The sequence below is a fragment of the Erythranthe guttata genome, chromosome 8, assembly GCF_056151865.1.
Source record: "Erythranthe guttata isolate IM_541 chromosome 8, IM_541, whole genome shotgun sequence".
NCBI classification, from domain to species: Eukaryota; Viridiplantae; Streptophyta; class Magnoliopsida; order Lamiales; family Phrymaceae; genus Erythranthe; species Erythranthe guttata.
This window is the reverse complement of record NC_142540.1, coordinates 357,267-381,225: the sequence shown is the minus strand read 5'-3', so window position 1 is coordinate 381,225 and position 23,959 is coordinate 357,267. Positions and strand designations below refer to the sequence as shown.

General features: G+C 36.3%; 3 protein-coding genes and 2 long non-coding RNA genes across 10 annotated transcripts; 2 read left to right on the top strand and 3 right to left on the bottom strand.

The window, feature by feature from the left end:
• Nucleotides 1-677: 677 nt before the first annotated feature.
• Nucleotides 678-1,619, bottom strand: LBD25 (LOB domain-containing protein 25). Its single transcript, XM_012995367.2, has one exon. The coding sequence runs from the start codon at nucleotides 1,164-1,166 to the stop codon at nucleotides 678-680; it is 489 nt and encodes a 162-aa protein (XP_012850821.2). The 5' UTR covers nucleotides 1,167-1,619.
• Nucleotides 1,620-2,768: 1,149 nt separating this feature from the next.
• Nucleotides 2,769-6,435, bottom strand: LOC105969600 (Transducin/WD40 repeat-like superfamily protein). The gene is made up of 16 exons (XM_012994375.2): nucleotides 6,276-6,435; nucleotides 6,066-6,178; nucleotides 5,855-5,963; nucleotides 5,693-5,757; nucleotides 5,328-5,366; nucleotides 5,057-5,153; nucleotides 4,840-4,927; nucleotides 4,658-4,724; nucleotides 4,480-4,556; nucleotides 4,282-4,360; nucleotides 3,974-4,053; nucleotides 3,810-3,894; nucleotides 3,658-3,726; nucleotides 3,509-3,576; nucleotides 3,360-3,408; nucleotides 2,769-3,258 (listed from the first exon to the last, which is right to left on the bottom strand). Exons 1-16 carry the CDS (start codon nucleotides 6,340-6,342, stop codon nucleotides 2,917-2,919), a joined length of 1,494 nt encoding a protein of 497 aa, XP_012849829.2. The 5' UTR covers nucleotides 6,343-6,435; the 3' UTR covers nucleotides 2,769-2,916.
• Nucleotides 6,436-7,825: 1,390 nt separating this feature from the next.
• LOC105969607 (A-kinase anchor-like protein) lies at nucleotides 7,826-23,280 on the bottom strand. 6 transcript variants are annotated; one of them, XM_088821437.1, is made up of 26 exons: nucleotides 22,689-23,280; nucleotides 21,014-21,904; nucleotides 20,804-20,917; nucleotides 20,259-20,678; nucleotides 19,255-20,112; nucleotides 19,045-19,158; nucleotides 18,580-18,921; nucleotides 18,135-18,413; nucleotides 17,682-17,972; nucleotides 17,255-17,575; nucleotides 16,823-17,158; nucleotides 16,455-16,685; nucleotides 15,981-16,313; nucleotides 15,388-15,834; nucleotides 14,820-15,272; nucleotides 14,196-14,705; nucleotides 13,563-14,075; nucleotides 13,014-13,424; nucleotides 12,508-12,906; nucleotides 12,097-12,213; nucleotides 11,929-12,006; nucleotides 10,873-11,853; nucleotides 10,607-10,753; nucleotides 10,394-10,534; nucleotides 9,545-9,889; nucleotides 7,826-9,458 (listed from the first exon to the last, which is right to left on the bottom strand). In XM_088821437.1, exons 1-26 carry the CDS (start codon nucleotides 22,728-22,730, stop codon nucleotides 8,058-8,060), a joined length of 10,515 nt encoding a protein of 3,504 aa, XP_088677563.1. In that variant the 5' UTR covers nucleotides 22,731-23,280; the 3' UTR covers nucleotides 7,826-8,057. The 6 variants fall into 6 exon arrangements, with proteins under 6 accessions (XP_088677563.1, XP_088677567.1, XP_088677565.1 ...); XM_088821441.1 differs by having other exon boundaries at nucleotides 10,676-10,753; XM_088821439.1 differs by having other exon boundaries at nucleotides 15,397-15,834.
• On the top strand, nucleotides 11,761-13,496 carry LOC148768253 (uncharacterized). The gene is made up of 2 exons (XR_016033026.1): nucleotides 11,761-11,899; nucleotides 12,018-13,496. It is a non-coding gene; the product is annotated as an uncharacterized LOC148768253 (long non-coding RNA).
• Nucleotides 22,717-23,884, top strand: LOC148768252 (uncharacterized). Its single transcript, XR_016033027.1, has 2 exons — nucleotides 22,717-22,853; nucleotides 23,618-23,884. It is a non-coding gene; the product is annotated as an uncharacterized LOC148768252 (long non-coding RNA).
• The last annotated feature ends 75 nt before the right edge of the window (nucleotides 23,885-23,959 follow it).

Here is a 23,959-nt window from a genome sequence, read left to right as displayed (position 1 = left end):
AAAGTTTGTACTTTGGGCTAGAGTCTATAGGCTGGGGAATTAGTGGCCGGTTGGGTGGGCCCATGAATGACTGATTGGACCTATTATTTGAAAATAGCGGAGCTTTTCTAATGGCCCAAATAAATTACATTTATTTGTAATTATGCATAATAGACTTCGATTAATTGTTCGAATATTTTATGTAAAAAAATACTTTTGCTTAATTCCTATCATTTCACATTTTATAGTACCAAATTAACTCACTTCAAAAGAAAAGTACCAAATTAACTTCAAGTGAAAATTGAAGGATTCATTATTATTTTTTTAATAATTATTAATACCACGCGTGTATTACTTTATAGCAAAAGAAGAGACAAAAAAAAAATGTATTTTGATGTTGAACTTGAAAGTGACTGCTAATAATTTAATTTGATTTAAAGTTGTAAAAGACTATTTAAAAATCAAACTAATACTTCAATTATTCAATTTCAAATTGTAATAAACCGATCTCATAATCGCTACTAAAACACAATTAATTTCAGTATTTCACATATGGCATTAATTAATACATCCTAGACTACTAGAAAACCTAAGATTTACACACATGCATATATGAACTGAATTGACATATTATACATAATACATAGATATATATATTATATATATAGACTGGTATAGTTACACACATTTAGCTGGTGCTATCTATCTCTCCTGGAAGGAGGAGCAGCACCACCACCACCACTCCAATAATAGGGTAGAAACAAACCCGAATTCGGGTCAAAATAACCCGACCCATCAGGATCAATTCTCCAATCATTATTGCTATTTGTCCTGCTGGCGGCGTAACGGATGATGTCAGCATTAGTGGCGTCGAGCTCCTTCTGAAGGTTAAAGACTTGTCTCTGAAGAACTGAAATGGCTCCAACGCAGCCGTAGACCGGGTCGTTGAGCCGAGCCTCGGCTTCGTAAGCCAGAGAGTTGACCGCGTCTTCTCTCTGGTGAGGTGGGATCTCGTTCAGCAGCTTACCAACGTTGCTTGCTCCGAAGATTTTGTGCACGTGGACGAATTTCGTCGGCTGCTCTGCGGGGAAGTAGGGTGCGAAAGTACAGCCTGGCAAGCATTTTCTCCTTAGGAACTTGCAGGCTGCGCATGGCGCCGGGTTGCTCGAAGAAGAAGAAGAAGCCATATTGATATTGTATGTATATATTCTGTCGACTTACAACAACACAGCACACGTGGCACCCAAACTAAAGTAATTGAACAGCAAAAGATCGATTAATAACTTAAATCACTAGTAATTAGGCTAATCGTGATTAACATGCATGGACTAAGGATTGATATTCCACAAGATTGGGGATTAATTAATTAAAAAAACAAGGGTTTCTTTTTAATTGATCTGGAAGAAAATTAAACATCAGCTAAATTACTAGTGATTAACTGATTATTTATACCTGATACTAATCTCCTTTCTTAACGATCCCCAAGCTTGTCACGTGATCACTCTTCTAATTATGGGGTGATCGATCGCCATGGATTTATTTATGAGTTTTTTTCCTGGAAAACCCTATAAATCAGCAGATATCAGATAGTACTTATTCTGCTGTACGTATTCTGAAAGTTAGTATTATAATTATCATATATATATATGTAGGGATGGCAAAAAAACCCGAACCGATAGCTATCCGCGGGTATCCGCTCCGTTTAAAATCCGTTACCGAAACCATTAGGGTTTGGTAACGGTTTTGGTAAAAGAAATGAAAACCGTCATGGTTTTGGTATGGTTCTGGTTTTACCTTTACGGTCATGGGTACCCGACCGTTTAATATATATATATATATATATATATATATATATATATATATATATATATATATATATATATATATATATATATATATATATATATATTAATTCAACAATATGAATAAAAAAATAAGTTGGCAAAATTTTAAAGAAAGTATTAAATAATTTAGGGAGGATATATTTGCATAATTTACTTTTTTTTTTCTTTTTTTTATTTCTTAATCTTTTCTGAGAGTTACTTAAACGTTATTGGACCTAAAGTTATTTTTTATTATCATAATTTAAATGGTAAATGGGTACCCGTGGGTATCCGAATATTCGTGGTAATGGTTATGGTATTTCCATTAACTTTTTAAAAGGGTTTGGTATGGTCATGGTTTGAGCTATATTAAATGGTAATGGTTCTGGTATTGCACTTTTTCGAGGGTACCCGCTCCGCTGCCATCCCTATATATATGGATGGAGAGAGAGAGAGAGAGAGAGAGAGAGGAATTTACAATGATATTTGTTTTTATTTATTATATAAATCACTATGTATGATGAATGAATTTTAAGATTGTGTGACATTAAAACTTGTGTTAGTATATATAGATCCAAAAAGATATGATGGTGAATGAAAATTTGATTACACGTATGATAATGATCCGCCGCAATTGTGGACTATATATATGAATTATGTAATTTTATATACGTGGAAATCAATATTCAATTATTAATCAGCCCTCTCATTAGTGATACATAGATACATGTATATAGCATGGATACATGTATTGAACGGTTTTTCTCACTTCAGGCCGTGTCCACATCTTTAATTCACGATCGAGCGGTTTAGGCTACATCATATACCCCCCTTGTCTTAATTTGCTGATGACTAGGACTAAATTATTCGCCTATGATTAGTATACTACTCACATGCAATGTGAAATGATTTAATTCCTTTAACAAAATCCATCAATCAAATATAGTACATAAACAGATCAAATCTTTTAACTAACTACTTCAATAATACAAAAAAAAAAATGGTTGATATTAAATACTAATCTCATCCCTGCATCAAAAAAATTGTTTGCTAACATATTATACATACACATAAATACAAATCTAACTATACATCACAATAATTTATATATTTATCATGAAACTGGAAAGTAGTCACGAATCGTCTTCCTTTTCGACGAGGAAGGAGGGTTTAGAACAGAAGAAGGGCTTTTCATTTGCGCTTCTGGAGTTGCCGCATCTAAATCTTCTGTCACTTCGAAACTCAACGAACACTTTTTCTTCTGAGATTCTGGTGTACTTACTTCTACAACTTTCATCGGAGGGGGCGAGGAGTCCACGTGGCATACTGTTCGTACATCCTCGTCGCAGAACAGTTTTTTCCTTTCGATTCTTGGAAGTGCCCTCACTCTTTTTCGCATTGATGATGGAGATCGCGTGTTTGTATAACAACTGCTTTGTATGTTCCACAATCGAACCTATAATAGATCATTTAAAAATAGAAAAGTCAATAAAGAAAATATAGTATTGACGAAATGTAATTATTCTTTTCGATCAGAGGATTGAGTAGAATGCTTACGGTGAAATCATCCGAGCAAGTAGCCACTTTCCCTGTTTCTGATGGACACCTAGAGCAAAAATAAATACGGTAAACATGGTTACGATTTTGTTAAAGAAAAATGGCAAAGAATTGTAGAATTAATTTTTATTTTTTATTTGAAGCTGTACCAATCCACGGCTGTTACTTCTCCATCGTGGCTTTTTAGAGTGATAGGATCTAGCTGAGGTTTGTTAACCTGTTTTGACAAAATCGAGTCGACATAAATTTATTTATAAAAAAAGAAAAAGGAAAAGGGGAGTGTGGAAAGAAGTTAAACCTGCCATATGTAGGCATTTCCATCACTAGAACCACTGAGTATGTGAGCTGCATCGGGACTAATTGCTGACTGTAGTTGTAGCTAAATATTAGATTTTTGAGCAATCGAAGCTAATAATAATAGTCGACATTATTAAGAACTTGTGTGTTTACCTTGACGAAAAATGAGTCTGTTCGGCCTCCAGAGAAAGTTTCGATTGGCCCCTTTTCAAGCTGAAGCACATTGTATAGGTATATTCTGAAACGAAAAGGAACAATGATAATCAAGGCCTTCGAGTATAGGGTACGGTGAAAAAAAAAATTAAAAAGAAATTTACCTGTGATCCATGCAGGAGGCCGTAATAAAGACTCCATTAAGATCTTGAGACAAGCTGGATATGCCATGTAATCTCGTTTCCTATGAAAAAGGATAAATTTGATTGTTGTCAATCTTTCAGAAATTACGGGTAAACTTGAATATACACGTAAATGGCATTTCATACCACAATTGTACTTCGTGTGATTTAAGATGTTATAAGATCGAATGATTTTTTTATTGCTCATCAAGACCAGAAAATGTACGAAATATTCATAAACTGGGAAAACGCAAATGATTAACGGGATGAAAGTTAGGAATAAGACTAACCTCGGTCGAAGATTGAGAATTAGGACATGCTTGAGTAACTGGAGCTTTAAGGTGCCTTGTATCCCAGAACTTAATAACACTGAGTTTTTAAGGAAAATCGAAAAATAAAAAAATAAATTAATATCTTTGGACAATATAATTATCAACAAGATGAATTAAATATCTGTACTATATAGCAATATGAAGTTTCGAACACACCTGTCAACTGCTCCAGCAGTAGCAACAGATATTTCATCTTTGAGGTAAAGGACAGATGTGATGCTCATCGATTCAGCCTATGAAAAAACACGTAATTTCACATTTTCAATAAATAATGAATATGTGATGAAAACTAATAAAATAATGTAAAAAAATAATAAATAAATAAATAGCCAACCTTTCCACGGCGCCTGCAACGTCTTCGACCAGGAGAAGTATGGGCCTCGTGTATTAAAGAAACAGGCCTGAAATAGTAGTCGAAAGGTTTGAGCTTAACTAATCAGACTTGTTACATACAGAATTCTGGTTTCTATTAATGATATATTTATTCATTTAAATCATGATAAATAAATAACATACGAGACACACAACTTCTGGTAGGCATTCTTGGTGCACCTCGTATCCCATAGAGCAAACGATCCATCTCGTGAACCAGACACAACGAGCTCTGTGTATCAAACAGAGCAATTTGTATAAGCAAACGAAAGATACTAGGGAATAACAGAATGAGAAGGACGAGAAATCAATTTGAAAACATAAATAAATGTGACATTTATACTCGTGAATTTAAATTTACCCTGATTAGTAGGGTGGCAACTGAGGGATTTGATGCTTCCGTTGTGACCCATTAATGCTCCTACGCATTTCTGCTGTTGCATATCCCATACCTTAATCTGCTCAAAAAGTAGGATTGGTGTGTGATCAGACAAAAGTCGAAGAAATTCTATATTAAGCTTATCTAGTCTCCATCTAAATTGAATTTCCCGTTTCAATCGTCATATATTTCATTATTATTTAAATAAAACAGATGCGAATGACACGAGATATTAAGAAACAAAGAGACTTACACTTTGATCTCCTGAAGCAGTTAATAAATACGCATCATCCTGGATAAGATCAGATTCAGTCAGTTGTCAATCACAATGGAAATTTCTTAGTTTTCTAAAATGCATGGTTCAATAATCAGTTAACCACCATTTCCAAACGGGGGGAAGAATTAGCTCTCGCAAATTGAGACTTACAAGGAGCTCGAGAGCGTAAGATTTGTTTGACCAACGATATATATTTTAGTACGGTAAATACTCGACCGATCTTAGCTAAAATACTCTTTAACAGTTTCTAAATACATCGAAAGAAATTGATTGTTACTAAATTCACTATAAAAATGCAATAGACAATTGTGTATAAAACTAGAGAGATGAGAGATAAACACCTTGATCCAGCAGAGGTCAAATATGGCATTTTCATGAGCTACCCACTCAAAGAGCTTAGCCTTTTCTGCAAGAGAATTAAAAAACAAAATATTCAATTTAGAAATAAAAAAAAAAACGTGACGAAAAAACGAAAGATCTATGATGCCAGTATTTGAATCTACCTGCATTTTCTTGGTATGAAGAGGAATCCAGATATTTCTTCCTTGTATCGAACAAAGTAATGTAACCCCCTTCGTCGGTGAGAGCAAGTATATGGGCATTTTTATTAGTCTACATTTTACCCCAAAAAAAAAAACACATCAACACAAAATAAAAAAAGAATAATAATAAAAAATTATATATAGTTGATCAGATAGTAAACCCTAAACTAACCTTGCAGAAAGACAGAGCCATGGGAGGTGAAGGCTCGCCTCTGTGCTCAACTGCTACAGCTCCAATTGGATCGAAACCTTGCGATTCGTTGCCCATATACGGGCGTTTTCTCACTGAGAAAATACCAATTAATTATTTATAACCATCTTCATTCATACACTGCAAAAAATTACAATTTCACACACCAAAAAAAAGGGGATCTAAGGATACCTCTGAATCCATTGATTTCTCTTGATTTAATGTCTTGGAAGAACGATCGATGCTTGATGGACTCCATTTTATCTGTTTTATCTGCTGTTTGTCGATTTATTTTAGGTGAAGGGAAAAAAATAGTACAGGGGGTGGGTGGGGGCGGAGATGAAGATGAACAAACAATATTGAGGGTTTAATTTTGGCGCGAGGAAAGCGAGTGACTGGTAAAAGCGGGAAAGTTTGAATCTTTTGGTTTTGGCGGTAGCTTGTCTTACCCTGTGGTATTGGCGAACAAGTGGCCCGCCCGCGGCCAATGAAAAACGGCCCATTTCGCCCGCGGGCTCAGCCCACCCGACCCACTGCTTTCACGGGCCGGCCCGTCCGGCCCACAGAGGGAAACCATGAGTCTACCCCGCCCCTTAGCCCATTTTAGCTTATATTTACGGGCCCGACGGGCCCAAGGCCAAAAAAAAAAACATTATAGAATGAGTTTATAAATTATAATATTATTTTAAAAATATTATATAAGTAAGATACATATTTATTAAAGTATTTTTTGATATTTTATTAATAGAAAATAAAATAACAAAACTCATAAATGTAGAAACTTAAAGAAGAAAAGTTGAAAGTAGAAACTCGTATTTATTAAAGTTTAAAGTTGCAAAATAAGTGGAATATATATATATATATATATATATATATATATATATATATATATATATATATATATATATATATATAAAGCTCGCGAGCCGATTCATGAGTTCACGGACTACTAGAGATGAACTCAAGCTGAAACTCGAGCTTTTTTCGAGCCAGCTCATCGAGCTCATGAGCCGGTTCAGCTCATTTACACCCCTACTCGTTGGCTTCCATTTGAACTTGGCTTGTTGTCATCGTTGGTCCGCGATATGATGTTCCAAAATCGTTGCTCTAGTACCACTTGTTATGAATCGAAAAGGATTCATAATTCTTGAATTCGATTGCACATAAATTGTCGATCGATTACAAGAAAAATAGATGGAAAAACAAGAGAACTAAGCTACGAGAAGTCGAGAACTACAACTAAAACTAAGCTAATCTGATTTCTTGCTTAACCCATTACAATGGCCCAAGCCCAATTACCCTATTTATTAGTTCCAAGCCCAGTAGCTAAGAAATGGCTCCCTTAAACAACGCAACAACCGTAAACAACGATTATGTAAATGAATACGTTTTCTGTAAAACGACGCCGCATCAAGTCCCCGCGGTTGGAGGAGGAGGAGACGAACAACTAAAGCAAACGAGCTGCCGCAATCAAATCAAGTTCAAATGGAATCTGAACTGTGAATTTACTGGACCAATTTCTGCAGCAAGAGGCAGGCGGCATGTTTGTTCAGGAATTTTGCCAGAGTTGAGTAAGCAACCCCTAATTGAAATGGTAATTGTTAAACCAGGTGCCGATGATGCATATGCTTTCGTTCGTGCATTCACAGTCATGAATCCACCTGGTAAATGCTTTTATCTTATATATATATCTTCGTTTTCATTCCTTTCAGTAAATGCTATGGTTATTGCAGAAAAGTAGATTGTATGGCACAAGAAAACAACATATATTACACTCTCAATATTAGTTTACAAACTATAGATACTGCATATTATATATCAATTCTCTAATATCAGAACTGATATATACAAACCATTTACACAAGCAAGCACAAATTTGAATGATTATAATATTTGATTTACAAACCCTTGAAAAACAAACCAAAAAATAGTAGGAAAACTCACTGAGCAGTTTTTTATCGAAATTTATCACCCTTATTTTGGAGATGGTGGTTTTGGATGGGATGATTTTCCAGTAATGGCTTTCTTTACCTTGGCAATTGAATGCTTCACTTTCGATCCAACGCCCGACAGTATGTTGTGTGATTTCTTGTGTGGAGTTTTCAGGTCTGCATCTCCCATATCCACCATGACCGGAGCTTCAGAACCCAAGTCTGGTCTTCTTTGCTCTCTCGATTCCTCTTCATCATCTTTCTCCTCATCGGATTTTGCATCTTCACACACGGCCTCGTCAGCTTGCACGTCTTCAGAACGACTTGCCATTTCCGAGGTCTTTTTTGTGGGAGTCTGAAGAAGGTCCATAAGTGAAGGCGTATCCATCTCTTTTGATTCTGTTGTTTTCTGGCTAGTTCCTTCCTTATGTCCACTGTTTGCTTCTTCGGGCTCACATTTAGAAGGTTCCAGAACTACATGTTTATCACTTGAAGGTAGAGGGATCACCTCTAGCTCTGCTGCATCACTGCGCAGCGGGAGATCCTTTTCTTCTGTTTCAATGGCTGGACATTTGACATGTGGTAAGACGGGAAGAGAGTCAATTTGCCTTTCAGTTTCTTCTTTTTTATCACTTTGAGCTGTATCCTCCGTTGAACTTTGAAGTTCTGAGACCTTTTCTATTATTTTGTCTTCTTCACAAGCTTTCAATACAGCCTTAGAAGAAGTACTTCCCGGTTGCTGTTCTTCTATTTCTTGATCGAGAGTTTCTGGCACGAGGACTTTTTGAATTTTTTCTGTTTTTTGCTCTTCACTTGAAACCTTGGCCTCGATGTTTTCACTTGGGTATACCTCCACTGGATTCTCCTTTTTCGATAATTCAACAGAACCCTCATTCAATTCCTGCACATTCTCACTTATATCCCTGGCATTTTGAAGATCCGGTGGACCATCTCTCTGTGCCATTTTCAGTTCCGCGTCACTGACATTTGATTCTTGGGGCAGATCGTCAACTTCCTTCAGTTGATCCTTAGTCTCCGGTGATGTTTCTACCTTATATTCCTGCATGATTTCTGATGTGGGAATAGTGACAGGTTCTACTAGTGTTGAAGTCTCTTTGATCTGTTTGCATTCATCACTCACTTCTTCCACTTGTCGACTATCTACTCCTTCATCTTTTATGACCTGTTCTATTAGTTCAGTGTCTCCGCTGGCAGAGGATATTTGTGCTTCTGTGCTTTTATTTGGATATTTCTCCTCAAAATACTCATTTTTGGTTGTGGAGCTTTCGTTGTGCATTGGAATATCTTGGGCACCATCACCATTTAAAACTTCGTCAAGTTCTGCAGCTTGAACAAAGGTATTTCTATCTTCATCTTCAGTTGGTTTTGTCCAAGTACCAGCTCCTTCTGCTTCTTCCTTGCCTTTTCCTGCTGTAAAGTTTTCCTGTGGAAGAGATAGATATATTCTCTAAAAATGTATATTTTTAATACATCAGTTCATCAGTTTATTTTGAGGTGTTAGATTTTTACCTCATCCTCTGCTTGTTCTTCTGGAGTGCAAATTTCATATTTTTGGTCCTGTTTCTCACTTTCTTTTCCTTGTGTAAATTCAGGGAGTGGTAGGCTTTCATGCTTGGTATTTGCTTCTTCATTTTTACCTTCAAATTCCTCTATGGTTTCATGGACTGTCTTTGTAGGAGGAGCTTCACATATTATATTTTCATCAAGTGTTTTTGGCAGTTCGACTACAGTTTCATCTATCACTGAGGTATTTGAATTTTGATCTAGTAACACTTCATCTTTCGCCATTTCTTTGTCAGCAGCTCCTATTCTTTCTTCTTCATTCTCTAGAACAGCTCTGTTAGAGCTCTTAACCTACGTAACAGAAAGCACACATATCTATCAATATTTGACAAGGGAATAGAGGACCCATTCTTCTGTAATATAGGGCTCGAAAATACCGAATTTGATTTATGGATAGAGTATGGCATTATATTATAATATTCCTGTGTTCTGGTAGCTAATTAATTTTGACTATTATATCAGACAAAACATTGCTAGTTCCTTAGACTATCTAATACCCCAACAAGACTAGTATGCTAGTTCCTTAGACTATCCAATATTGCAAGAAGCAATTATATAAACGTCAACGTTTCTCTGAAACATTTTTATTTCTTAGATGGCAATCTTTATTTCAATTAGTGAACCTTCTATTTTATTTGCCATGCAGGATTATTTTTATTTAGATGCCCTACCATACTAAATATCGAGGCCATTAAAATGGTAGAAGTGAAAGTATGAGTGCTGATTTTTGTAATCTCCAGAATGCCGCATTTATATGACGTATAATGCTAAAAAGGTAAACTCGTAAGTATCTACCTCTTCAGTGTCTAATATAGCTGTAACCTCTTCACCACTCTTTCCCAGCTCTTTTTGGTGGTCAATTGATTCATTTGCAAGTAAAATTGTCTCTGGGTGTTCTACAGCCTTGTCATCTGTCTCTTCAGAAACTTCTGACACCTGCATGACGAATATGACACTTCAACATATGAAGAGGTTTGTGAACGAAATAAAATGATTTTTTTCTCCTACCTTTTCTGTTTCATTTCCATTAGTAATGACTTCAAAAATTTCTTCTGTGTTTATCTCTTCTTGCTTTACCTCACTCTCTAGGCATCTCTCTGTGATTACCTCTTCCTTGCAAGAACCAAGATGGTAATCTTCCAAGTCTTCATCTCCCTTCAATTGCAATATTATATTCCTTGGTTATTACTTTAGTGGTAAGTCAACAGATAGAAAACCAGATAAAATGATTAAAGACATTCACTAGAAGAAAATTGAAGTCTCAGTGTTTGTACCTTCTCGCTCGAAATGTCAACTTTCATGCTTTCCTTGTCGTATGGGGTTATTTTTGGCTCGAATATATCCTCTGCCAGAACATTTCCTGACTTTATTTCTGCAGCTGTTTCAGTATTTTCTTCCGCTGTTTTCATCTCCGTTGCTTTTGGAATTATGTCACAGCTCTGAACTTGAGCAATAGATTCAAGCACTTGATTTTTGGACTCATATTCGCTTTCCTTCTCTTCAGGTGCAACCCCAATTATACTTGACTCTGATTCTTCATCAATCACCATCACGTTACCGATGAATGCGTACTCACGTTCACCTTTTTTAAATTCAAGCACTTGATCTTTGGACTCATGTTCGCTTTTCTTTTCTTCAGGTGCAACCCTAATTTTTTCTGGTGCTTCAAACAAAAATCCAGCAACATCCTGGTCTCTTGCCTCTAGGACATTCGTAGCAGCAGAACTGAAGTCTGGTATTTTCTGTTCGTGTGCTTCCTCTTCTTCGCCTTTGTCTTCATCATTTTTTGTCTCCTTGTCATCAGCAGTTTCTGTTTTCTCTGTCTGGAGCTCTTCTCTGTCTATTGTCAGCTCTCTTTCAGAAGTGAAATGATCTACTTCCGATGTTTCTGTGAAAGACATTATAGGGGCGTCATTAGCCACTGGTATTGATACCAACTCTTTGGTTTCTTCTACTGTTTCATCTAATAGTATTTGTCCACATTCTGTTTCTTCTTGCTCTCTTGCATTAGGTTTTTGATCATCCTTTAGAACTTCACTCTCCTTGATGTCTGTTTTTTCTGTTATGTTGTCATCTCGGGCAGGTAGCACCTCTTCGGTGACATCAGAATCATTGGTACTTGCAAGACACAATTGGACATCCTTGTCTATTTTTTCCATGGAGGAATCTTGGCAGGGTGCCGAAACATGGAGGTCCTCATCTTGTTTGTGAGCCTCTTCGGTCTCAGCGTCTTGTTGTATTTCTCGCTGGTTTTCCTGAAAAAAGTTGGTTGTCAAATCTTCATCTGATGCCACAGAGTTGGTAATATTTGCAACATTTTTTTTGCTTACCAATATATGTTCTTCCGACACTTCATCTGAACCATTTGTAGAGGGTATCTTTACTGCATCTGAACTCGAGGCATTTTCCTGTTTGGCAGAAATTTGTAAATAAGTTTCACGAAGAGATGCAAACTCAAGTTCAAATAGCTTAAAAGTTTCTTGGCATCAAGTTATTACCTCATGAGCTGCTATGTCAACTGCATTTGTCTTATGAAGATCCCTGAGGTAAATTTCTTCTTCATTTAACTCTGTAATTACTGCTTTGGTCTCAACAGCATCGATCTCTTTGGGTACCTGTAGATTCCATGAAAGGTGAATCTGTGATAGCAATGTTTTGTTGTTTCCCCCTTAAATTTAGGTCTACTAGGTTGTCAATGATGAAACGTCTCATAGCTACAACTATCTTTTAGCTCATATCTTCAAACAAATTTACATCTCTAGTTGTACTAGTAAATTGAAGTCTATTAAAAAAATTATCCTCTTAAATATATGTACGTTTTTCATCCTTCAGTCTTGTAGTATTTATTTTCATGCTTAACAGTGGTTTTCCTACCTAGTTGACAATGAAGTTACGAGTATGATTCTCACCTCATCCTTAGAAGTTTCTTCACTCAGATCAGTTGGATCAATTGTTTCGTCCTCTTTTTCCTCGGCTATGTTTCCTGTAGGATCTGCGATTAGGCTTTGCTCCTCTAGAGAACTAATTTCTCTATCTTCACATGAAGCAGGTGCTTTAATATCCCCGTCTGCAAATTGCAAAGACTCGGTTTCTTCCTTTATCAGTGTACCTTCTGAAGTTTTCTCACTTTCAAACAAGTTTGCTTTTATTAAGTTTTCATCCACAAATTTGGCCTGATGCATAATTATGGACTCATGATCTTCGGCATTTCCCATAAGAGCTTCTTCCAGAGAAGGGTTTTGTGAGCTGTCTGCTTCGGTTGGTGAGTTATCTTCATCATCTCCATTTGGGACATTTGTTGTAATATCCTAAAATGACAGTAAAAGCTTGTTTTCAGGTTAAAGAAGAAAAAAATATTTTTCATTTTGTGATGTACTAAATAAGCTAACAGTTATAGAGAGAGTATGATTTTTACCTGAACCTCAAGGCAATCCTCCTTTGCATCAGTTACATCAGTAGTTTGTTCATTAATTTCGTCACCCAAGGTTTCTTGTGCTTCTGCAGTTGGAGTTTCCACATCGATAGAACTTGGTGAGTTATCTTCATTCTGTTCCCTTTGCACATCTGTTTCAACATCCCGTACCTCAAGAGTTTGCCCCTCTGTGTAAGTTGCATCAAAGGTTTTCTCCTCTGCCTTATCACATGAGATTTCTTGTAGATCCGCATTTTGGATTTGCTCCACTATATCGTCCTTCAAAGTACTTTCTGTGGTCTCGCCTGTTTGAGATGTGTTTTCAGTTTCATTTTCCAGATATTCTTTTTGACAGTCCACTTGGATCAGTGAGTTCTTTTCAGTCTCATCGTGTAGAGTAGTTGTTGCAACATTCTGCAGCAAGAATAAAGCACTCATTAAATTTGTTTAATATACAGAAATAAGATTGGTAATATTTATTTCTTACATGATAGTTCAATTTATTCTTTAGCATTGCGAACATTTACCATAAGTAATTTATACAATTCTTACCTTATCCTCAAGGCTTTCAGTTGCATCAACTGCTTTGTCCTCTTTCTGGTCATCAATGATTCCTGAAGGACTTGTAGTTGGGCCTTGCTCCTCTAGAGAACATATTTCTCTATCTTGACCCGAAGCTGATGCTTTAATATCTTCATCTGATACCTCCAAAGATCTAACGGAAACTTCCTCCTTTGCCAAATCACCTTCTGTGCTTTCCTCATTTTCAAACAATTCAGCTTTTATTAAGTTCTGATCTGCTAATTTGGGCTCATGTATAATTGTCGGCTCCTCATCATTATCGTTCCCCGTAAAAACGAATGCAGGTGCTTTAATATCCTCATTAACTACTTCGAACGAGTCAGCAGCCTTCTCCACCACTGCGTCGTCCTTCAAAGTTGTTTCCGTGGTCTCTCCTGTTTGAGATGTGTCTTCACTTTCCTTTTCCAGTTCTTCCTTTTGACAGTCCACTTGGATCGGTGAGTTCTCTTCAGTCTCCTCATGTAGAGTAGTTGTTGCAACATTCTGCACCAAGAATAAAACACTCGTTAAATTTGATTAACTTACATAAATAATTTTGGTAATAATTTATTTTATGCATGATATTTCAATTTATTCTAAGTAAGTAATTTATGTAATTCTTACCTTATCCTCAGGGCTCTCAGTTGCATCAATTGTTTTGTCTTCTTTTTGGTCATCAATGATTCCTGAAGGACTTGTAGTTAGGCCTTTCTCCTCTATAGAACATGTTTTTGTTTCTTGGCCAGAAGTTGATGCTTTAATATCTTCATCTGATACCTCCAGTGATCTAATGGACACTTCCTGCTGTGCCAAATAAACTTCTGTGCTTTTTGCATTTTCAAACAATTCGGCTTTTATTAAGCTCTGATCTGTTACTTTGGACTCATGTATAACTGTTGACTCCTCATCATTATTGTTCCCCGTAGAAACGAAAGCAGATGCTTTAATATCCTCATTAATTACTTCGAATGAGTCAGCAGCCTTCTCCACCAATGCATCGTCCTTTAAAGTACTTTCTGAGGTCTCTACTGTTTGAGATGTGTTTTCACTTTCCTTTTCTACATCTTTTTGACAGTCCACTTGGATCAGTGAGTTCTCTTCAGTCTCCTCATGTAGAGTAGTTGTTGCAACATTCTGCACCAGGAATAAACACTCGTTAAATTTGTTTTATTTAGATAAATAAGATTGGTAATATTTATTTCTTACATGTTATTTCAATATATTCTAAGTAATTTATTCAATTCTTACCTTATCCTCAGGGCTCTCAGTTGCATCAATTGTTTTGTCCTCTTTTTGGTCATCAATGATTCCTGAAGAACTTGTAGTTAGGCCTTGCTCCTCTATAGAACATGTTTCTCTATCTTGGCCAGAAGCTGTTGCTTTAGTATCTTCATCCGATACCTCCAAGGATCTAATGGACACTTCATCCTTTGTCAAATTACCTTCTGTGCTTTCCTCATTTTCAAGCAATTCGGCTTTTATTAAGTTCTGTTCTGCTAGTTTGGACTCATTAGTGTCCTCATTAACTACTTCAAATGAGTCAACAGCCTTCTCCACCACTGCATCGTCCTTCATAGTACTCTCTGTGGTCTCCCCTGTTGGAGGTGTGGTTTCACTTTCCTTTTCCGAATGTTCTTTTTGACAGTCCACTTGGATCGGTGAGTTTTTTTCAGTCTCCTCATGTAGAATAGTTGCAACATTCTGCACCAAGAATAAAATACTCATTAAATTTGTTTAATTTACGTAAATAAGATCGGTAATAATTTTATTCTTCAGCAGTGTGACATTAATTTTACGATGAGCAAATAATTTGTACCATTCTTGCCTTATCCTCGGGAGTTTCAGTTGCATCAATTGTGTTGTCCTCTTCTATGGAACTTATTTCTCTATCTTTGCCAGAACCTGATGCTTTAATATCTTCATCTGATACCTCCAAGGATCTAACGGACACTTCCTCATGTGCCAAATTACCTTCTGTGTTTTTCTCATTTTCAAACAATTCGGCTTTTAATAAGCCCTGATCGGCTACTTCGGACTCATGTATAATTGTTGACTCCTCACAATTGTCGTTAGTATCCTCATTAACTACTTCGATTGAGTCAGCAGCCTTCTCCACCTCTGCATCGTCCTTCAAGGTACTTTCTGTGGTCTCTCCTATTTGAGATGTGTTTTCACTTTCCTTTTCCGGATCGTCTTTTTGACAGTCCACTTGGATCAGTGAGTTCTCTTCAGTCTCCTGATGTAGAGTAGTTGTTGCAACATTCTGCCGCAAGAATAAAACTCTCATTAAATTTGTTTAATTTACAGCAAAAAGATTGGTAATATTCATTTCTTACATGATATTTCAATTAATTCTTCAGCATTGTGACATTAATTTTACGGTTAGAAAGTAATTTATACAATTCTTACCTTATCCTCAGGAGTTTCAGCTGCATCAATTGTTTTGTCCTGTTTTTGGTCATCAATGATTCCCAAAGTACTTGTAGTTAGGCCTTGCTCCTCTATAGAACTTGTTTGTCTTTCTTGATCAGAAGCTGAGGCTTTAGTATCTTCGTCTGATACCTCCAAGGATCTAGTAGACAATTCCTCCTTTGCCAAATTACCCTCCGTGCTTTCCTCATTTTCAAACAATGCGGCTTTTATTAAGTTCTGATCTGCTAATTTGGCCTCATGCATAATTGTTGATGGCCTTTCTGAACAGTCTTCTTCAATTGGTGAACTGTCTTCATTTGTTTCAGTATCCTGTATCAAAAAAGAAAAAAAAGAAAAAAGAAACTTGTGAACTTTGTTGGTCTAAAGTAGAAATATTATTTTTTATTCTATTTTCTATTTTTCATGCAGAACCTATCCATTACGAGTCCGATTGATAGAATGATTTTTCACCTGTACATCAATAGTATTCCCTTTGGTGTAAGCTGCATCATCCGATTTTTCCTCTGTTTTGTCACATGAGATTTCTTGTGTATCTTCAGTTAGGATTTGCTCCTCAGTGGAAGTTGTTTCTGTGCTTTGACCTGAACCAGATTCTCCAATTTCCTCTTTACTTTCTATGGTGTCCATTATTGGAGCTTCTGCCAAGGATGTGCTGTCACCATCCTTTTCCAAATGTTCAACCTGTTCCAAGTTGTAAGCAATCTACTTTACTTAGTGAGTTCACTTCAGTCTGGTCAAAATTAGTTGCAAATTTTCAGCAACAAGATAACAATTCATCCTTCAAAAATATAAAATCAATTTACTAATATGATTCTTACCATCTCCTCATGACTTTCTTCCTTTGTTGTATACTCTTTAAAGGAAATATCTCTGTCTTGTTCTACGGCAGAGTCTTTAATATCTTTAGCTGCTACTTGCAAAGACTCGATAGATACTTCTTCCTTAACCAAGGTGACTTCAGCATTTTTCTCACCTTCGAACGATTCAGCTGTTATCAAGCTTTCGTCCACAAAATTTGCCTCATGCGTAATTGGTGCCTCGTTGTCATTGGCCTGCCCTGTTGAAGTTTCATTCGAAGATGGATACTGTGAGCACTCTTCTTCAATTGATGATTTATCTTCATTATCTGCATCTGGAATACTTGCTGCAATACCCTGTAGCAAGAATTAGAATCTTATGAATTCTATTCAAAACAATAAATACCGTTGTTCATTTCCTTTTCTGTTCAGAACCAGTCATGTATTATTCACCTGTACATGAAGAATTTCCTCTTCCCTGTCAACTGCATCAATAGTTTCTTCCTCTGGTTTGTCACTTGAGATTTCTTGTGGATTTGTAGTTTTTTCACCAAAATCAGATTCCATAATATCCTTGGTTTTTTCTGTCACCAAAGTAATTGCTGAATTGTTCTCTTTTTCCGACGATTCGGCTTCTACTAGATCTTTGTCTTCTTTGGATTCACTCAAATTTTTGGACTCCGTTTCATTGGTTTCCTCTGTCAAAGATGACTTTTCACTTTCCTTCCCCAAATGCGTCTCGCTTTCGACATGTGGAACTTCTGTTGCAACATTCTGCATAAAGAATGAAACAATTAACCGTGCTGAGCTTGAAGGGAAATGCTTCTTGCTATTTGTTAACTGGAATTTAAAAAAAATCCAATTATGCTATGATGCTTACCTGCACCTCAAGGCACAGTGCCTTGGTGTCAGTTGGATCAATTGTTCTTTCACTCGTGATTGCACGAGGAAGTGCAGTTAAACTTTGATCCTCAAGAGCATGATTTATTTCTATGTCGTCACTTGAAGCAGATGCTTCATGATCCTGCAAGTGCTCCTTCTTCAGCAAAGTACTCTCTGTACTTTCCTCAGGAGCTTCCTTGGTTGAAGCTTCTTCTAAAGATGGTGTTACTATTTCCTTCTCCAATTCCCTATCGTTGTCCTCAGTCGAGACATTTATTTCAACACTCTGCTGCAAAAGTTAAACATTAATTATCTACTGAATTTGCGGGAAAGAAAAAAAACTCTTTTTTTTTTTTCAATTAATTTATTTATTTTAATGTGATCATTATTTAAGGATGTACCGAATTGAGTGACAAATTTTTTTTTTTTGATTTGGGTTAAGATTTTTCACCTGCAGCTCTTGAGTTTTCTCGTTGACGTCTACTCCGTCAGTTGTTTCTGTGTGTTGACCCAAGTCATGCTCTATATTTTTCTCCTCTTGGAACAGTTCTGTTCTGCTTGGATATTCAACCTCGACTTTGACCTCATCCGTCGTAGTTATTACATCATCATTGGATGCTTCCTCACTGTCCTTTTCCAAATGGTCCTCATTTTTCACTTTTGTGCTATCATCTTGTACCAATGATGATTCCCCTTCCGTCTTCTCATCTAAAACACATGTTGGCATATTCTGCAACAGGAACAATCAGTTCACCAATTTTTTTCGAGTTTCAAGAAATAATAGTGTTGTTCGTATGTCCTTTCTTTGGAACAATATCTTTGATATTTCATGTATGCGTAATTAAGCTAGTTATATAACAAAGGTAAAATATTACAACATTTTTGATGACCTGTACCTCAAGAATCTCCTCCTTTGTTTCAGCTGCATCAAGTGTTTTATCATCAGTTTTTTCGTCCATGGCTGCTTGTGGTTGTGCTGCTTCAATTTGCTCCTCGGTGTAACTTCTTGTTTCAATCTCTCGATCCAGATCAGATTCTTTAATACCCTCAGAAACTACATTCAAGGAATCTTCCGGCTTAATTATTGATTCATCATCATTGGCTTCCCTTGCCAAAGGTAGCGGCAAAGACATTTCATCACTTTCCTTTTCTAAAGTCTCTTCATCTTTTGTATCTGAGCCATCCACTTTGTTCGAGTTTTCTTCAATTTCTTCGTTTGGAACAACTGCGGAAAATTCCTGCAACAAGAATAAACTCTTTTGAGTTTAAACATTAAATATGTTTTTCTTTTTCGGAATGAAGCTACTTGTTTCTCAAGTATGTGTCAATTAAGATAACTAGATCAACGAAGTAGTCTGTACCTCAAGGATTTCCTTCTGTGTGTCAACCTTATCAACTGCTTTTTCATCCATACACTCGCTCTCTGCAGTTACACTTTCCTCTTTGGGAGAACTTGAAACAATTATTGGAAAACTCTGCAGCAAGAATAAAAGTCGATTAACTATATTGAACTGAAAAAGAAATAGAGATAAAATTAGAATTCAGTTGTTAGTATGACTAGTAATTTTCACCTCAAGAACTTCCTTGTGTTCTTCAACTGCATCAATTGTTTTTTCCTCTGTATCATCACCCACAATTACATGTTGATTTGCAGTTGTGCTATCCTCTTCCGGTGAACTTGTTGCTTTGTTTTCTTGGCTTAAATCAGACGCTTCAGTAACCTCGGGTACTTCATGCAAGAACTCTACAGGCTTCTCTGTGTCCACGTCTTCCTTTAATATAGTAATGTTTTCCTCAGTTTCAAACAGTTCAGCTTTTGTTGTACCATCTTCACAGAAAGAAGAATCTAAGTTATTCTTTCCCTGAAAGTCATCAGCAGAAGTCGTATTTGTTACGGTCTCCACAGATGAACTATTATCTTGACTTGCTTTCTCTGCTCCAATTTCCAAACTATCTGCAAAATTTCTTTCATGGATTAGTACCTCCCCTTCCGGGGGCATCTTATTATGCTCACGTTCTGCTTCTTTAGGCTCATCACTGGTGGTGAGATTGCCTGAGATATCCTCTTCTGTTGTTTCCCCATGCGTTGTGTCTTTAGACAGCTCAGTCTCCACTCTTACATCTTTGTCCGAGAAATTTGATTTTTCAGCGGTCTGTTGGAATTCTTCGTAAGAATCGACTGCATCTGCAGCACTTTGTAATGATTGATCATCTAATTCGGGACTTCTTAGAAGCGGAATCACAGTCTCATCTTTCTCAGTCTGATCTGGTTGTTCAGTGGGATCTGATGACGTTTCGTTCACTTCACAATGAACCTGGTCAATTGATGGAGTTGTCAAAAAATCCTCCCCCTCAACTGTACAAGGTTCATTATTTGTATCTGCCGGGTTGGTAGCTTGATCTGCTATATGGAAACCTCGGTCCGTTTTCTGTGATCGAGTTAATACAACTGTAAGCATATGAAGATGCATAGAGTAGAAGCATACAGGTTCAAGTTCAATATTGAAATTTGAAAGAGCAGCACTGAATTAGATCAATCAAACAGGTATAATATTACAACATTTCTGAGCTGTACCTCAAGAATTTCCTCCTTTGTTTCAGCTACATCAAGTGTTTTATCATCAGTTTTTTCCTCGAGGTCTGCCTTTGGTTGTGCTGCTTCAATTTGCTCCTCTGTGTGACTTCTTGTTTCAATTTCTTGATCCGGATCAGATTCTTTAATATCCTCGGAAACTACATTCAAGGAATCTTCCGGCTTCTCTATACTTTCAGTACTCTCATTTTCACAGAATTCGGTTTTCCTCAATTCTCCACTCTCAACTCCGGCCTCATGCATAACCATTGGTTCATCGACATTGGCTTCTCTTGCCAAAGGTAGCGGCAAAGAAATTTCTTCACTTCCCTTTTCTAAAGTCTCTTCATCTTTTGTGTCTGAGCCATCCACTTTGTTCGAGTTTTCTTTAATTTCCTCGTTTTGAACAACTGTGGGAAAATCCTGCAGCAAGAATTAAATTGAGTTAAAACATTAAATAATGTTTTTCTTTTCTGAATGAAGCTAATACTAAGATAAGTAGATGACAAGAAAATAGTTAAAGTTCTTAGTATGGTTTTTATCTATACCTCAAGGATTTCCTTCTGTGTCTCAACCTTATCAATTGTTTTTTCATCGACACACTCGCTCTCTGCAGTTATACTTTCGTCTTTGGGAGAACTTGAAACAATTGTTGGAAAACTCTGCAGCAAAGATAAAAGTCGATTAACTATATTGAATTGAAAAATAAATAGAGATGAAATTAAAATTCACTTGTTAGTATGACTAGTAATTCTCACCTCAAGAACTTCCGTGTGTTCTTCAACTGCATCAATTGTTTTTTCCTCTGGATCATCACTCGCAATTACATGTTGATTTGCATTTATGCCATACTTTTCCGGAGAACTTGTTGTTTTATTTTCTTGGCTTAAATCAGATGCTTCAATAATCTCGCGGACTTCATGCAAGGACTCTACAGGCTTCTCTGTGTCCACGTCTTCCTTTAGCAAAGTAGTAATGTTTTCCTCAGTTTCAAACAGCTGAGCTTTTGTGGGGCCCTCCTTCTCATCTATGACCTTATCAACGAATGTGGACTCGTTGCCATCGGCTGATAAATCTGCCAATGGCAGTTTTTCACTTTCCTTTTCAAATTGCTCATCGTCAACCTGGACCTTTGGTTCTTGACTTGTTTTCTCTGCTGCAATTTCCAAGCTATCTGCAAAATTTCTTTCCGGGGGAATCTTATTATTATGCTCACATTCTACTTCTTTAGACTCGTCACTGGTGGCGAGATTGCCTGAGATATCCTCTTCTGTTGTTTCCCCATGCGTTGTGTCTTTAGACAGCTCAGTCTCCACTCGTACATCTTTGTCCGAGACATTTGATTTTTCATCCTTGTGTTGGATCATTTCATAAGAATCCACTGCATTTGCAGCACTTTGTAATGATTGATCATCTAATTCGGGACTTGTTACAAGCGGAATCACAGTCTCATCTTTCTCGGTGGCATCTGACGACATTTTGTTCACTTCACAATGAACCTGATCAATTGAGGGTGTTGGCAAAAAATCCTCCCCCGCAACTGTAGCAGGTTCATTATGTGTATCGGCTCGGTTCTTTTCTTCTTGGGGAAGTTTATTATTTGATATGTTGGTAGCTTGATCTGCTATATGGAAACCTTGCTCTGTTCTCTGTGATACAGTTAATACAAACTGTAAGAGTATGAAAATGCATAGAAAAGAAGCATGCAGGTTCAATATTGAAAGAGTATCATTGATTAGTTTAATCAAACAAATAGCGACGTATTTGCTAATTCTTAAAAACCTCATAAATACTCCTCCTCCACCTTCCTTTTTACTCGTTCGAGTTTGTAACTTATATCATCTCAATTTGCAAAAAATTTAAGCAAGCCTATATAAATTCTGCCACAATATATATCTTAAAGTTGTACAACCAGAGTGAATAAACTAGTGAAACATGACGTTTCCCGATTGGGCTAGTGAGAGGAGTAAAAGGAACGACTACGAGTTCAGGTCGATTTAATAGTTCATTTTATCCGTATGCTCGAAACTCTAAAGTAATAATATGCTCTTGTCTTTCATGATCCAGTACGTATAATTTTTTTATTTATTTTTTGAATTTTCCATTAATAATGATCTTAAAGTTGGGTTTATTTTCTAGTCATCTTGCTTAGCAAGAAGTACTGAAAGTACAGTAGCACAAGAGCTTCTTCACATGATCACATCACACACACAGCATGTATAATGTATTAGATCTGTCTGATGTTGTAATAAGAAATAAAGTAAATGGATCTCTTGTATGAAGATCTATTTTCTTATGCACAATTTTAGTTCAATAGCCAATTAATTATCCGATCATCGGTATAAATAGCGACACCTGGAATAATAATAATAATAATAGTAACAATAATAACGATCTACCTACGTGTTGGGATGTAAAGTTGATAGGACTTACTGTTTCACATACAGGTGGTGGAATATCTGCTTCAGTTGCCATTTCTTGGAATCTGCAAGGAATCTTGCTATGGAAACTCTAACACAATCTGAGGTTTTTTTAGTGGAAATATTCTTACATGCCCACCTATAAGGAATCTATCTCTTCTTTTCTTCTCATCAAAAGGTATGTATGTATGTAGAGGTTTTTAAAGTTGTGATTATAAATGGTAGATGTATGCAATAATGCTCTGATTGAAATGTTTGCTAAAGTAGGCTAAAGCTGACAAATTTGCCACTTCACTTGTGCTATTATTAATCTTTTTTTTTTTTTAATTGGCTTGAGATGGACAACGGTCCTAGTGACTGGATCAATCACATGCACAACTTGCCATGAGTCAATTTTCTCTCTTTTTTTAAAAAACTAAAATCATTTTTTTCAATAGTAGTTTCACATTAGCCTGTAAGATTTTCACTTACATTCCTTAATGCAAAATAATTTTTTATTTTTTTTTAACATTAATTCAAGAAAATTGTAGTATTCGTTAAGATTTGCTAGTCATCGTGATTATTATGAAAAATTTGCTGTCAGTATAATGGAGAAGGTTGATATTATGTGTACTTTAATTGGGAGAGAAGTTTATGCCTCATCAGATCTTAGGTGGATTGTAATTTACACATGGTTAGTCCAGCTAATTTCAGAATAAGCCAAAAAACTTATATTCTACGATGACGATGATGATGCTTAAGTACTTTGTTTTATTAGATAACAACACATCAACGGTTGAACGAATCTTTGCTTTTTATGAATAAATCTACTAATTTCTCAGCTACCTTTTTGTGACTTAACAATGGCTGCTAATATATATACACGTATATATAATGTATTTACGGCTCTTTTAAGGTAAATTGAGTTACGGATTAATGTTTTGAGTCGAACTTTAACTGCAGGCTGCCATAGTTAAAACCTGATGCCCAGGAAGAAGCTCAATGGGAAGGGTCAAATCTGTCTTTTGTCCTCCTCGAGTTCTTACGTCAACCAGGTTAGTGAAGCACAAATTACTTAATCCTATTAATTTCACCGTTTTAAAGATTTCGATTTGAAAAAGAATTTAAAACTTTTATTTTATTTTATTTTAATGCAAACTAAGTAAATACAATATATTCATTACAATAGACCAATAAATTCTCATTCCAAAAATCATGCTTTAGACACAATTATGTTCACGGTGAAATACATCGGGTGAATTGTAACCATCGATAAGGTGAAATAACTTATCACTAAGCACATAT

Excerpts from the sequence above, each read along its gene's own strand:
- LBD25 (XM_012995367.2), bottom strand. The coding sequence starts at position 1,166 with ATGGCTTCTTCTTCTTCTTCGAGCAACCCGGCGCCATGCGCAGCCTGC.
- LOC105969600 (XM_012994375.2), bottom strand. The coding sequence starts at position 6,342 with ATGGAGTCCATCAAGCATCGATCGTTCTTCCAAGACATTAAATCAAGA. Across the intron at positions 3,895-3,973 it reads GCCTCCTGCATGGATCACAG|AATATACCTATACAATGTGC; the intron begins GTAAATTTCTTT and ends TTTTCGTTTCAG. Across the intron at positions 3,259-3,359 it reads CTTGCTCGGATGATTTCACC|GTTCGATTGTGGAACATACA; the intron begins GTAAGCATTCTA and ends GATCTATTATAG.
- LOC105969607 (XM_088821437.1), bottom strand. The coding sequence starts at position 22,730 with ATGGCAACTGAAGCAGATATTCCACCACCTGTATGTGAAACA. Across the intron at positions 17,973-18,134 it reads AGAAAACTCAAGAGCTGCAG|CAGAGTGTTGAAATAAATGT; the intron begins GTGAAAAATCTT and ends TAACTTTTGCAG. Across the intron at positions 14,706-14,819 it reads CTGAGAGCCCTGAGGATAAG|AATGTTGCAACAACTACTCT; the intron begins GTAAGAATTGAA and ends TTCCTGGTGCAG.